The 14,443-nt window shown below is 37.3% G+C and overlaps 1 protein-coding gene across 1 annotated transcript in view; it reads right to left on the bottom strand.

Annotated features, from left to right (window-relative positions):
• Positions 1-14,443, bottom strand: part of TDP1 (tyrosyl-DNA phosphodiesterase 1) — a 39,750-nt gene that overhangs the window by 21,510 nt on the left and 3,797 nt on the right. The window contains exons 4-12 of the mRNA XM_054400402.1: positions 14,034-14,089; positions 12,901-12,997; positions 10,725-10,759; positions 8,602-8,694; positions 6,655-6,825; positions 4,997-5,075; positions 2,627-2,812; positions 1,880-1,928; positions 338-404 (exon numbers count right to left, since the gene is read on the bottom strand). Of these exons, the coding sequence (XP_054256377.1) occupies positions 338-404; positions 1,880-1,928; positions 2,627-2,812; positions 4,997-5,075; positions 6,655-6,825; positions 8,602-8,694; positions 10,725-10,759; positions 12,901-12,997; positions 14,034-14,089 (833 nt within the window). The remainder of the gene's footprint in view (positions 1-337; positions 405-1,879; positions 1,929-2,626; positions 2,813-4,996; positions 5,076-6,654; positions 6,826-8,601; positions 8,695-10,724; positions 10,760-12,900; positions 12,998-14,033; positions 14,090-14,443) is intronic.

Below are 14,443 nucleotides of genomic sequence, written 5' to 3'. Positions count from 1 at the left end.
AGAATAGGAAAGCTTAAATCAAAATTTACAGAATCCCAGGTCTGGTACTGTCCTCCATTACCAACAGTATCCTGATCATTCCTATGGTTAAGTTTTGATGATGTTTTGGAAATAAGACTAGCAGATAAGAGGCCAAGAACAGTAATCTCTTTACTTTTAAAGAGATTATCATGCTTCTGACCACTTCCCTCCCTTTAATTTGTTTTTAACATTCAAAGATCACAGCATTAAGTTTAAACATACAGTCTGTAGAAAAAAGTTGAAGAAAAAAAACCAAAACAAACAAAAGCACACAAAAAACCCCACCAAAAACCCCAATGAATTGAGTTCTACTTACTGAAAATAGGAATGCAACCACAGCTGTTTCTGTGCTGTCTGCATACTGTATGGAAGCGAGCCACCAGCTAAAGGAAAAAAAAAATAGAACACATGCATTTGTTTTTTAAAATATATTCTAAAAGCAGCAAACATCTTGGGGAATAAGCCATCTACACTATCCTCATGACTTATGTTCAGAAAATGGTTACATGTTCCAGTAGTATAAAATAGAACACAGTTAGGTTGGTTTTCTTCTCATTCTTAGAATTCAGCAAATTCCTAAACAGTCTATATTTGTATGTGGGACCTTGCACTTGGCTTTGTTGAACTTGAGATCAGCCAACGTCAACCTCATGAAGCCTGTCAAAGTCCCTCTGGATGGCATTCCTTCCCTCCAGCATGTCAACTGCACCACACTGTTGGGCATCATTGGCAGACAGAGGGCACACTTAATCCCACTGTCCATGTCACCAATAAAGATGCTGAATAGCATCAGTCCCAGTACCAGCCTCTGTGGAACACCCACTCGTAACTTGTCTCTACTTAAGTATCAAGCCATTGACTATTACTCTTACTTTGCCTCCTTCTATCAAGTGTTTATACACGTTGATGAGATCTCTCAAGAAAAAGTTCACTTCTCCAGGCTGAAGAATTAACCAGCACTCTCAGCCTTTTCTTGTATGGCAGATGCTCCAATCCCTTATTCATCTTCATGGCCTTTTGCTGGACTTGGTTCAGTAAGTCCAAATCTGCCTTGTACTGTGAAGCAACAATTGGACACAGCTCTCCATATGTGGCCTCACCAGTGCTGCAGAGGGCATGGGTCACCTCCTAACATGCTTCCTAATGCAGCCCAGGATGCTGTTGGCCTTCCTGACACAAGGGTTCATTGCTGGCTCATCTTCAGCTTAGCGACCAACAGCACTCCCAGGTCTTTCTCTGCAAAACTGCTTTCTCCTGGTCAACCTGCAGTGTGTACCCATACCTGGGGTTATTCTTACCCCAGCACAGTATTTTGTATTGCCCTCTGTTGGGCTTTTTGAGGTTCCTGTCAATCCATTTCTCCAGCCTCTGCAGTCCCATTGACTAGCAACACAATCATCTAATATGTATCAACCACTCCTCTTGAGTTTGCATCATTTGCAAACTCGTTGAAGGCATACTCAGCCTTGCCATCCAGGTCATTAATGAAGATGCATGGCCCCAGTATCAACACTTGGCACACCACCACTAGTGGCTGTCCTCCAGCTGGCCTTCACGCCATTGATCACAACCAATGAGGCCTTGCAGCTCAGCCAGTTTCCCATCTAAAAGTGTTCACTTATCCAGCCTGTACTTCAGTTATAGAAGACAGTTTCAAAAGCCTTAAACAATATCTAGTGCACTCCTCTCATTCATCAAGCCAGTCATCTCATTGTAGAAGGACATCAATTTCTCCTTTATAATTCCATGCTGATTATTCCCAAGCACCTTTTTGCCCATCATATGTTTTGCAACCATGAAAGCGACTTTTCAGGACACTGACCATAAAAAGCAAATAAAGGAGGGCTCATCTGCTTACCAGGATAGCCTTCCAGACTTTGCCTCACATTGTTTACTGTAGGATAAACCTTCATGAAAGGGGGATACAAAAACAAGCTTTAATAATGCAGCTCTAAGTAAACAAATTTTAAAACAATTTTAATTTTAAAACAAAAATCACCTTAAAGAAAACTTACTTTAGAAAAAAAAGAATTAAAACCCTCATTTTTCAGAATCAGTTACACTGCAGCTTCAAACTAGTTGTGTGCAAGTAACAGTCTTTCATATTTTTACCACACTTCCTGCTTCAACCACTTCCACAATGATTACAGTAAGCTCTTAATATTATCTTACAAGATTGTAGACAATCTCCATTATGAGTATGCAGGAGCAATTAGCACACAGAAAGGGCACAGTTTGACAACATTTTCTCCTTAATTTAACAAGCTCCTGCCACAAACTTGCTTCCGCTCCTCCCCTTAATTGTGCCAATAAACAAATAACCAGGGTAGAAGATAATTTGGTTTAGGTATTAATCACTCTGGGTTCATTTACACCTCAGCAGCAGAAACAGCTGCATCTACAAAACTCAACGGAAGACAAGCAATAGAATGAGAGCATGATTTTTTGTAGTGACACTTGTGTATGGCTTACTAAGTGGCACCTTTATGACTTCAGGATGAAAATCACATTAATGTCTTCCAAAAGGTAAAAAACAAACCAGTGATGAGTATTTAAACAAATGAACAGACATTAACTAAAGGTCACTAGCATCTAAAAGACATACCAAATGCATTGGAACATCACATTTAAGGAGAGCTGTCACATTGCTGCCTGCAGCCACCAGGCTCTCTTGGAACTCTGAGCACAGCCATTTGGACCCATCAACTCCCATTGAACCAATGCTTGAGAACTGTCCAACAACAGGCCAGGATTCCCGTGCTGGTATTGAGGAAGCATACTCTTTCAAAAGCTGTTGAGAGAAATCAAAACATTGTTAGACTTCAACAAACAAAGAATATCTTGATTAGTGGTTTGATATCACTTCTGATGCAATGAATCCTGTAGAATTAACTTTTGACAATGAATGAGATCAACTTTCATACTATCTATTTAACTTTGCAATAAAAAGTACTCAGACTCTCCAAATAAACCCACTGTTCCTTCAAGAGAAGGCCAGACATCAGAAGTTTTATTCAAAAGCACTGAAGCCAACATTAAATAATGGGTAAGAAGAATGCTAGCAGCTCTTCCTAAAAAAAAAAAAAAAAAAAAAAAAAAAGAAACATTTGCTTCAGAAGTCGCAACAAATTAACTAAATCTTTTTGTATTTTGTGGTTATTGGCCATAAAATTCCTCTCATATCTTAAAGCCCCATCTACAATAGAAGCCTGCAAAAAGAACAATTGGAAAGAAAATGGAAATAATCCTTTTAGGAGTTCTTTAGCTGTGAATGGAATTTAAAGTCACATTAAAAACAGATGGATATGGGCACACAAGTTGTATGCAGATGCTACCTTTTTTTCTCCCTTTAGAGAGACCTCAATGGCTTCAGCTGTCAATGCCGTGTCACTAGGTCTATCTGCCTTGTTACTAAAAAACAATTAATCTTTTTAATTACAGAAAAATTTGCCACAATACCATCTTTATTCTTAACAGTATTTTTCTGGCTTACTTTGTTTTCATGCAGTGTCTTACTAGGCAAAAAAACCAAGCAGACAACATATATCAGAAAGGGGAGGTCTAAAAGAGTAACCTTGTGTTGAAAAGCAATGTGATAAATAAACATTTTGTGTTGCACTGCAAGCCTAAGACATGCAATCTTACATGAAGATTTACCATTATGGCTTATCAGAATAATGTGTGTGGAGTGGGGGTAATAAGAAAACATAATAAATTCATGTCCCTAATTATTCAGTTGACTAAAAAAAAAAAAAAAGAGAAAAAATCAAAATCAAAGCGAAAAACCTGACTGAATTCATTACATCAGCTATGTGCAAACTGGTTTAATTTGATAGGGTTTTGCCAAGTCATTAGGGAAAAAGACAATGGAACAGCCCATAACATTTCAGTAAATGGAGTAAGCTGGTTAACAAGTTATCCATGGGCCAGCAAGGTGTCCTTGTGGCCAAGAGGGCCAATGAGATCCTGGGGTTCAGTAAGAGGAATGTGTCCAGCAGATCAAGGGAGGTTCTCCTCCCCCTCTACTCTGCCCTGGTGAGGCCTCACCTGGAATATTGCATCCAGTTTTGGGCTCCCCAGTTCAAAAGGACAGGGATCTGCTGGAGAGAGTTCAATGGAGGGCTACCAGGATGATTGAGCACATGCCCCATGAGGAGAGGCTGAGAGACCTGGGACTTTTTAGTCTGAAGAAGACTGAGAGGGGATTTAATAAATGCTTATAAGTATCTGTGGACTGGGTGTCAAGAGGGAGGGGACAGACTCTTCTTGGTTGCACCCTGTGATAGGACAAGGAGCAATGGACATAAGCTACAGCACAGGAGGTTCCACTTCAACATGAGGAGGAACTTCTTCACTGTGAGGGTTACAGAGCACTGGAACAGGCTCCTCAGAGGGGTTGTGGAATCTCCTTCTCTGGAGACTTTGCAGACCAATCTGGATATGTTCCTGTGCAACCTGTGCTAGATTCTATGGTTCTGCTCAGGCAGCAGGGTTGGACTCGATGATCCTTGCAGGCCCCCTCCAACCCCTAATACCCTGTGATCCTGTGTAAATAAAATAAGCTTATTCCCTACATGCAGAAAGTTTTATCAACACATCTTTCCTTAGTGAGTGCCTTTGCAAAAGGCTGTATTCAGTTCCCAGTAACAGAAGACTGGATTTTGATAGTGTCACATTTGTTAGAACCACTAGCAGCAGACAGGAAACCATCTGAGTGATGGTGACTTCTCAGGTATCTGTAAGCATATGACAACTCAGACCAGAAGCTGACCATGGTAACACTGCCCAGGATATTCTGTGCAAAGTGTATGTGTCATAAATTGCAAGCTTATGCTATTGCTAAGTTAAGACATAACAATGTATGAAAAAGATTGCTGACCATACCTGGAAAAAATGAAAGGAACTAAAGAATGGTCTCCAAAATTATATTTTCAGTTAAAAGGATGTTATCAAGAAAAGGTTACATTTTTACTACCTTTCTGAGACGAAGATGACCCCACTTTTCTTTATCACTACCTTGATATCGTCCAGGGGTAGAACCAAGGAGATACACTCTAAAAAAAGAAAATAACACCAAGTTATTTACAGCTCTGGAGTGTCTGTTTTGTGAAGTATTAAAGAAAAAAAAAAAATCTAACAGCAAGGTTGCACTTCTGTATTCAATCAGAAATACTTAACCTTTCACACTTCAGATTTACAATATAAAGAAAAGTAGACTTTCAGCCCAGTAATTTAGTATTAGCATCCTATATGGCTGTAATGCATCACTAAGCATAAACAAAAGCATAAGCAAAAACTGCAGCTTTGTACAAAAGCACAGAAGATACGTAATATTAGCAATAAATGCAAATAGCCTTTGTTTAGCACAGAACTTGGCATTTAGTTTTTGAGTACAGCAAATCTATTGATACATCCAAATGATCAGATTCAGGTATGAGATTTCACTTGGGCACCTAATCACTCAGATGCAAAGTACAGCTTTTCAACTGTCTTCCTAATAATGGTTTAATAACCTGTTTGACTTTGCCCTTAAATAGATAAGAGACCTGCCAAGAGTCACAACAGAAAGATGCAGTAAGGAACTGCTTCTTAAAGCATCTCATGCCTAACTTTATCTATGAATTAAACGTCCCCTGCGTATTTTATATGGCAAGGAACCAAGTGAGTCTTACCTAACCCACGCATAAGATCACGTCAACTAGGGCTCAGCCAACCTCTCCAAGATCAAGCAGTATATCAAGTGAACAAGAACAGCAGCTCAGGCTGTTAGCTCACCTGACTGTAAGGTACTTTGTTTAAAACCCTCCTCCAAACTTGTGAGACTCCACGTACAGGAAAAAAAGTATGTTGTTTATGTACTGAAGTAGATAAGGTTTCAGTTTACGATATTTCCAGTTTTTATTTTCAAATTTTTGTCAGCTTATAAAACTGCTATTAAGCAGTCAGAGATTTACACTTTGTGAAGTAAATACCATATTTCAGTGGAAATGCAGAATGTACCCATTAGAAATAAATTAAGCATCTTGATTTTAAGTAACATCAGTGATGTGATATCAGAGAAAACTGTTTCAAGACAAAGCCTATTATTACGAAGCACATCGTTGCCTGCCAGACAAAATTTATGCCTGTAATGGGCAAAATGCTCTACATATGTAGATGAATTGAACTTTTCTTTTTATGTACAAAATCCTGTTCTTAGCATAATCTTGGTTGCAATAACCTTTGCTTATATGGTCCCTCTTACATGATAATCCTAATCCAGTACGTTTTTTCCCATAGGTAATTGTATTGGAGTAAATATTTAAGCAAGACTGACTTAAATAAAACTCATGAGTCCCTATTATTTACAGCCACCTTATGTCAAATTACTTGATTGATGCACCTTTTTCATTCCTTTAAAGTGTTCATAAAACTAGAAGTCAGTCAATTCAACATACTCTGCAAAAGATAGATTTTTTTTAGAAGCTGCCTGAAGTTGGACTCATGTTTGAACACTTGCATCTGAAACAAAGTAAGCTTACAAAACAAGCCTGTAGTCAAACAGATCCTAACACAAGTGTTTAAATTTTTTAAAACAAAAACCAAACAAAAATGAAAAAAGCCCACAAAAAACCCCATGCAGGTAACATATACCTTGTCTCTGACAAATCATGTTCTTGAATCAGATCTATCCACTCCTTGAGTGTAGGAGAATTGTAAGCCATCAAATAATTTATTAAGTCAGACTTAAAATTGGTGTCAGATTCACCAGCAGAAGCAGTTGATCCTTGAGGTAGCCTTGGATATAAAGGGCTTAGCCATATTCTAAAAGCAAATTCACAAAAGCAAGGACACATTAAAACACAGTTTTAGTAAGCAATTAAAGCTCATCTGAAGATCCCAAATGAACACTAGAAAGACTTATGGTGATACTAGGTATAAAGCAACCTGCCTTTCCCTTACAGAATCATCACATCTTATACTCAATACCATAAAACTAATACTTGCAAATGAACAGTTTGAACACGTATCCATGCAGGTGTTTACAGCATTCATCACTACTAAACAGGCTCAGATTTTACCAACCAGTAGTCCTTTTATCAAGATTTTATGTATGAATAGAGCACTGCAACACATTTTGCTAAGCTACTGATACAGGAAAAAAATATATAGGCAGGCAATTAGGACTGTGTGAATATTCTGGATGTTAGGAAGCACTTCCTTACAGAAAGGGTAACTAGACACTGGAATGGACTGCCCAGGGAGTCACCATCCCTGAAGGTGTTTAAAGAAAGATTAAATGGGGCACTCAGTGACATAGTCTGGCCCATGTGGTGGTGTTAGGTCATAGGCTGGACTTTATTATCTCAGAGGTGTATTCTAGCCTCAATAATTCTGTGATTCTGTGAGTAGGCCAAAGTAACTTGCTTTTTTAGAACTTACATCAAAATAAAATAGAGTGGGCACTACACATGGAAAACATCTACCATTTCTTTCTGGTCACACATTATTGTAGCCATTGAAACAAAAGGTTCTGCATTATCAACTTTACAACACATTGCCACTATCTTGTGGAATTCAGAAGCTTATAAAACAGAACGCAGTGATTCATCATATTGGTGATACTGTGTATTACTGCAGTGTGCAAGAGCTAGAAAGGAAAATATTTTCTGTGTTTGACAATAGGGCAAATATTCCTCTAATGGCCTTCTGAGAAGCTAACTACCAAAAGATAAAGCCATCCACAAGTAAAAGATTTAAAGACAAAAAAACCCACAGTAGTTATGCTTTTGCCATTGAAAACCCCTTACAAGAGCTTGCCTCAGTCAAGTGAAAAGGCTCAAAACATGGATACATTTAATGGTAGCAAAACTGATGTCCAGGTGATGGCAACTTCTGAAAAGCCATTTTCAATCAGTTAATTTCAAGTTAATTTTCAATTACATTTCAAAGAAATCTTATACCTCGAGTTACTGTGGGGATCTAGCTAAAAATGCTCCCATAAAAATAGCAAAGAAAATAAGAGGTTGAGGGCCTTATATTAACATGTCACTTAGTCCTGTTTTCTGTGCTCTCAACAAAACTGTGTCCCAACCCGGGTGTCAACCTTAAAAACAGGAAGGAAATTTCTTACAGAGAAAGTACACTGGGTGAATAATGTTCACCTACCGCATTAAGGAACCAGTGGTGTCCAGCATTTATCAAGTTACATTCTTGATACAGTCAAAGCAGAAGCAGAACATTTTTACAGTCACACTATGCTTGAAGTATTAAAATAAGTTTAAAATAGCTGCTACAGATTTGCATAAAATACTTCATAGCTATGTAGTTTTTCCATAAAGAGACAGTATAGCATAATAAAAGACGTTAATTCAGCTCAGCACATAATTTGGAGCAGAAAGCAAGAAAAGACTTCAACAGCTACCACTGTTCAGGGTTTGAATAATTTTTAAAAATTTTATTTTTTGCAGGATAGCTCTGTCTTAGGAGTGTAAGACTTGTAGCACTAGATCATCTGACCTAGTACACTGTCTCCAGCAGTAGCAGATGCTTGTGTAAAATATTAGAGCAAACATACTCCTGCTAGAGGTTGTTACTTACCCCTGAGTTTTCTGGTGCCAATCTTCAGCAATAAGATTGGATGTATGTATCACAACTCGAAGACCTTCTTCATATAGCAACAACATCATTTTCCTTAAGAAAAAGACATAATACTTCATCTATTTCAAGTACACAGAGTAGGAAATAAATAATTCATTAAAATGCTCCAAGATAATTACTTTCAAAATATTCGTTCTGCATTAGACTTCAATCCATGTGCACAACAAATTCACATGGCAGTTACTAGACTAGCCCCATATATTTTGTCAGCAGCCATCATACAGTATATTTGAGTACAGCTTAACATCTCATGCAAATGATTTCCCACAGCAAAAAGGAGTACTTGCAGAACACTTTCTATACTTGCTACGTTCTTTAGTTAAAATAATAAACACCAAAGGGCCTTTACTTAGTGCTGAACTTATTAAAACATAGTTCTTTTCTCTTAAACTGACAACTTCTAAAATAAAATAAGGTATGTAGGTAACTAACCATTGGGATGGCAAAAAATTACTATTTTTTTGTACCATTAAACTAAACTCAAGTTTAAAAAGTAGTAACTAAGTTATAAACATGTCTGTATTTTTTGTAGCACAGGTGCTTACATTTTCATATACAAGTTTTCAATAGTTGTACAAAGACAGCATATCCATGTGACCCTGAAGGATGAGATGGTTTCCATAGAAACCAATGCTTAGGAATGAAAAGCAAGGAAAAACATGCTTATTTTCAGTGCTGTCCCATGGAGACATTGCTATGCAAAAATCATATCAGACTCAAATTTAGACAGTGATTTATTCAGTAATTGCTGCTTTCAGAGTGCAGCAACCAACATTCAAGTACTTTCACAAGTTTTCCTGTGCTTACTGCATAGTTTATGCAAGACCCTCGAACTACAAAATAGTTCCCCATATGTGTGTTATGCCATGATCTATTGTCAACATGACTTGTGCTTAGAGTAAGTATTTTACAGTAAAATAAAGTGCTGTATAGAAGTGATAACTGACTAAACCACCACTACCTCAAACAACTCACTGACCTGTAACTGAAGTTTTACATCATGCAACAGGAATTACATGAATTTAAGTCTTCATATTTGACAGGGTGAAATCTGTTAAGTTTCTCTTGGGACAAAATTGTTTCATTACACATGAAGACCTGATTTACTGGTCTGCTACACACTTGTGTCCCATCTGCAGCAGAACATTCAGAAATACACTGCTACATACAGAGAATTAGAGCTGCCAGTTAAACTGAATTGAAAATAAGCAAAATCTTTACAAGTTAGTAGTTTGAAACAAAACCTTAATTTCTAACATACCTCTCACAGAGAAGAAAATAATTTTTAAGATGCTAATTTCTTTCTTTTATTTACATTTTGTTCTCCAAAAAGGCTACAAGGAGAACTGTACACTTTCTACCAGAAATAGAGATGTACCTCAAAAGGGCATTTCAGATTAATGTTTTAAGGTAATGTCATATTTTATAAAATGTTTTACATGAAAGAATTGAGTAAAAAAAAAAAAGGCAAAACCAAAAACCAGCAGTGCCCTAAACCCAAAGATTTTTGCTAAAACATAAGATTAAATCTGTTCTTATCTGTAGCGTGCAATCCACAAAGTTCCCTTTGTGGCACTTCCATAGTATCAAATAATTTTGTTTCTTTCAAAAGACCCCAAAATTGAGTAATGATTTCCAGATCCTCCAAATTAACTACAACAACTGAGCAGTAAATCAGTGTTGTGTTTGAAGTGCCAATGACGTATCAAGCCTGCATTACAGTTTTAGTATTAAAATACGAGTAAGAGCCAGGGCCTGAGATTTACCAACTTGTCTAACTTGAACATCTCACATCTACCTAACAGCTGACTTGTTGCCTTAAACTAAAACAATCCTATCATCTATAAATACAAAATAATTAGGATTTTGAAGACTCAGCAACTTCCATGAAACCCAGTTTTACAGCTTTGAAATAGCTTGCAGATAAACAAAACAGATACACATCTTCCTATAAATACTTTAAAATACTAGGCACTAGCTGGCAGTCCAATCATGGTAACTGCATGTACAAAGCTCTGGACATCTTTAGAAAGTGAGCTTTCTGCTTAACAGCTGTTACTTACGTGTGGTGAGTTCCAAATGCAATATCCAATTTAGCCTATAAAATTGAAAAGGTGATCATTAAAAATTCCAATCGTGCATTCCTATATACAAGAATGTTAAAAGAGAGGCACTTCTTCATTTTGCATCGTATCACTGCTCTCTAGTGGGCAGATTACAAAATACAATAACTTTCTCCTCAACAATTTAAAATATACTAATTCTTAGACGTTAAACTTTAAATGTCACAGCAAGCTTTTGCTGAATCTGCTCCAGCAGGATTTCTGGTCTCTTAAAAGCAGTATTTTCAGAAACAGTCAGCTTTTCCAAAAAGGACCTGAGATTCCTGTTGGACACCAAGTTGAAGAGAAGCCAGCAATATGCCCTTGCAACGAAGGCTGACTAACTGTCCTGGGCTGCAAAGTGTTGCCAGAAGGTCAAGGGAGGTGATCCTTCCTCTCTGTTCTGTACTGGTGGGGCCAGGTGTGCAGTACAGGTTCCATTTTTGGGGGAGACATGGACATACTGCAGAGAGTCCAATGAAGGAAAAACTAAGATGATTTGGATTCTCTCTCCTTTGAGGAAAGGCTGAGAAAGCTGGGACTATTCAGCATGGAGAAGAAAAGCCTCAGAGGGGACCTGATCAGGGTGTATAAAAATACCTGAAGGGAGAGGGAGTCGGGCACTTTTTCAATGGTACCCAGTGACAGGACCAGAGGTACAAACAAAGGAGATTCCTTCTGAACGTCAGGAAAAACGTTTTTACTGCGAGGGTAAATGAACGCAGGCATGGGTTGTCCAAAGATGTTGTGGAAATACCCCTCCTTGGAAATACTCAAAACCAATTTGGATATTATCCTGAACAACTGGTTACAAGTGACCCTGCTTGAGCAGGAGAGCTGGACTAGATGTCCTCCAGAGGTCCTAAACTTAATTCCTCTGTGATTCTGAAGCAGACAGTAACTGTTACAACTAGCTTAATGGCTAATGTTGCAAAGAAAACGACAGAAGCCAGAGGGAAATGTTTTTAGTAAGAGGAAAGCACTGATAAAAAGCATATTTACAGCACAGTTTCTAGGGAGAAAATGAAATACGAGTTATAGTTGTTAAGAAAATACTTTAAACCAGTGATGGCTCCAACATTGTGCCTAGTTATTATGGGCATGGAACAGAAGATAAAAGTGTTTATACTTCATTTTAGAACACAAACATAATGGAATGCATGTAGACTATTAGAAAAATCTGAAGTATACTCAAATAGGAAGACTATTACAACTGCCCTTCTCCCCTGCTACGTGCTATCAATGACACTGACAAGTTCATTATATGGGTCGTATTACACTCAAATTCATATTGTGCATGAAAAGGAAACTTTATATGCAAACCCATGAACTTACTGTTAGCATATTTGAAAATCTAATCTGAAACTATTGCTACTCCACAACTTAGTGCAAACGCCTGATTAGTACAGCAAACTTCAGCCCAGAAATCCTGGCCTTGAGAATTCATTGTTTGGCAACAACACAGTGATCTCTAGGAAACTCTGGGAAGAGTTACCAGACTGCCTGAGAAGGAAGAAAATGCCAAGGTCATCCTCCTCTTAAGTAATATATCCCTATGATCACCCAGCAAAATCCTGAAACACTAGTAAGTTGCCATAACCACATCTCTCCCTGAGGTTAAAGCCAATAACTTCACAACTCATGGGCAACAAGAGTGGGCAAAACATCAGAGATAAAGTGGCATGTGCCAGGCACTGCTAGCAGTTTCAACAATATTATGGAGACTACCTGTAACAACATTGTCTTGTGCAAAACATATTTGGATTAATAATAGTAATTTGATGAGAGTTAAGATTATAGTAACACTAGGACCAAGTTCTGGGCTTCACACAAATAATAATTCCTTTTCAGCTAGTACAAGACTGTGTGTGTAACATATGAGTAGAGGTGTGCAGCCGTTCCACGAGCTCTGTATTTTAGTGAACAGCAGCTCTGTGTATACCTATTGTGCGTGAGAATCTACCATAATCACAGAAGACCAGGAACACTGTTACCACATTCCTCGCAAGCATGTTCTTTAAAGCATAGCAGTGTTTTTAATTTGCCACAAAACGTGTGTCTCTTTTCATCCATAACAAGATTTTGAGGACAACAGATAGCTTAATTTCAACAAAATGACGATATAAACGTTTGTTACCTGACAAAAGCTAATGTTCTCATAAGGACGTGCTTGTGCAAGCAGTTCAGCTTTGGATTCTCTCTTTTCACCATGAACTATTAACAATGGCTTCTTCCTTAAAACAAAAAAGGAAACCAGAATTAAAATATCAAGCGAATTAGTAATCAGTCTAAACCACTCCTTCATATAGCTAGGACTTCTGGAATTTAAATTCAATAGTGCAGCAGGAAGACATTAATAAAATCTACACGCCATAACTAGCTCAAAAATGCAGTAACAATAGAACCTCTAAGAGAAGACACTAGAAAATTGTATTTTAAAAAAGAAACATAAAAAAAAAAAGGAGTAAATTGGACAGCAAAAGAGAATCTACATGAGGAATTCACCTGTATAGCTGACAACACACACAAAAGCTCTCAGAAGTACTAATATACACAGTGTGGATCCAAGGCAATTTAAACATTGCTACCTTGCAGAGAAGATAGAAATAATGTGAGGGAAAAGGAGAGCACTAGGTCTATTCTAACAGCACTTTTATGTTCACTTCCTAATACTCTACTGATTTCCCATAAAACGGAAAAAAAAAAAAAGAGAGAAAATTATATCATTTGCTCACTTCACATGAAGGAAGTTGCAATTGTCAGGAAAGGATTTAAGAAAAAAAATTGCTTTAATGACAACATCCAGCAAACTCCAACAATATCATGTTCATGACATATTCCTGATCATTTCTGCTTAGTTTTTCTGTGCCCTTCCTTTCTCTTGCATTACCTTGTTCTTGGCTCAGTAAACTGTACACCAAAAAACTACTTCTTCCATCTTTACAAGTTATCAGCTGCATTACATCATGGCACACAGTGGGACCTCCTAATATGTTAGTTTATATATATTAAGCATGAAGTAACACTTAATATTAAGCATTAATTAACAAAAATCTGAAATCAAGCATACTGAACTCTGACTATTTAACTGGTTTGTATTATTGATTTCTTGTCTCTCTTTGAATGTGGAATAAACATACAAGAAAAAGCAAAAATTGGTTGCAATAATGTGCAACTGCAAACAAGTGTTTGTAATTCACTTCTAACAGAAACTTGCATGAACAGAATAAATTTGGAAACTATCATTTCATGTTATTAAAACAAGCATACCTGAATTCCAGCGGATACTGTTTTACAAGCCATTCCACATCTATACAGTAGTTAAACTTGAACATAAGAAAACAGACTCATTAAAAAGAAAAAGGAGTTTGTCAGAACAATGAATGAACTATATATAGCAAAAAAGCTTCCTGCAGAAAGTCATCACTCAGTATCACGTCATACACACAATGCTTTAAAAACAGGAGTGTTTTTGAATTTCATAAGCTTTCTTTCATGCCTCTTAACAATTCAGGGATTAATTTAAATTATCCAAAAGCATGCATTAGTGCTCATAAAAAACAAACATGCAGAGAAAAGCATCCCATACACATAACAAAAAAGCATTGGTTCATGAACAATCTTTGAAATGTGCTTATACCATGAATAGCAGCAAAAGCTTCCAGACAACAACAACAACA

Source organism: Indicator indicator, chromosome 4, assembly GCF_027791375.1.
Source record: "Indicator indicator isolate 239-I01 chromosome 4, UM_Iind_1.1, whole genome shotgun sequence".
Taxonomy (NCBI): Eukaryota; Metazoa; Chordata; class Aves; order Piciformes; family Indicatoridae; genus Indicator; species Indicator indicator.
This window is presented reverse-complemented; position numbering and strand designations above follow the sequence as displayed.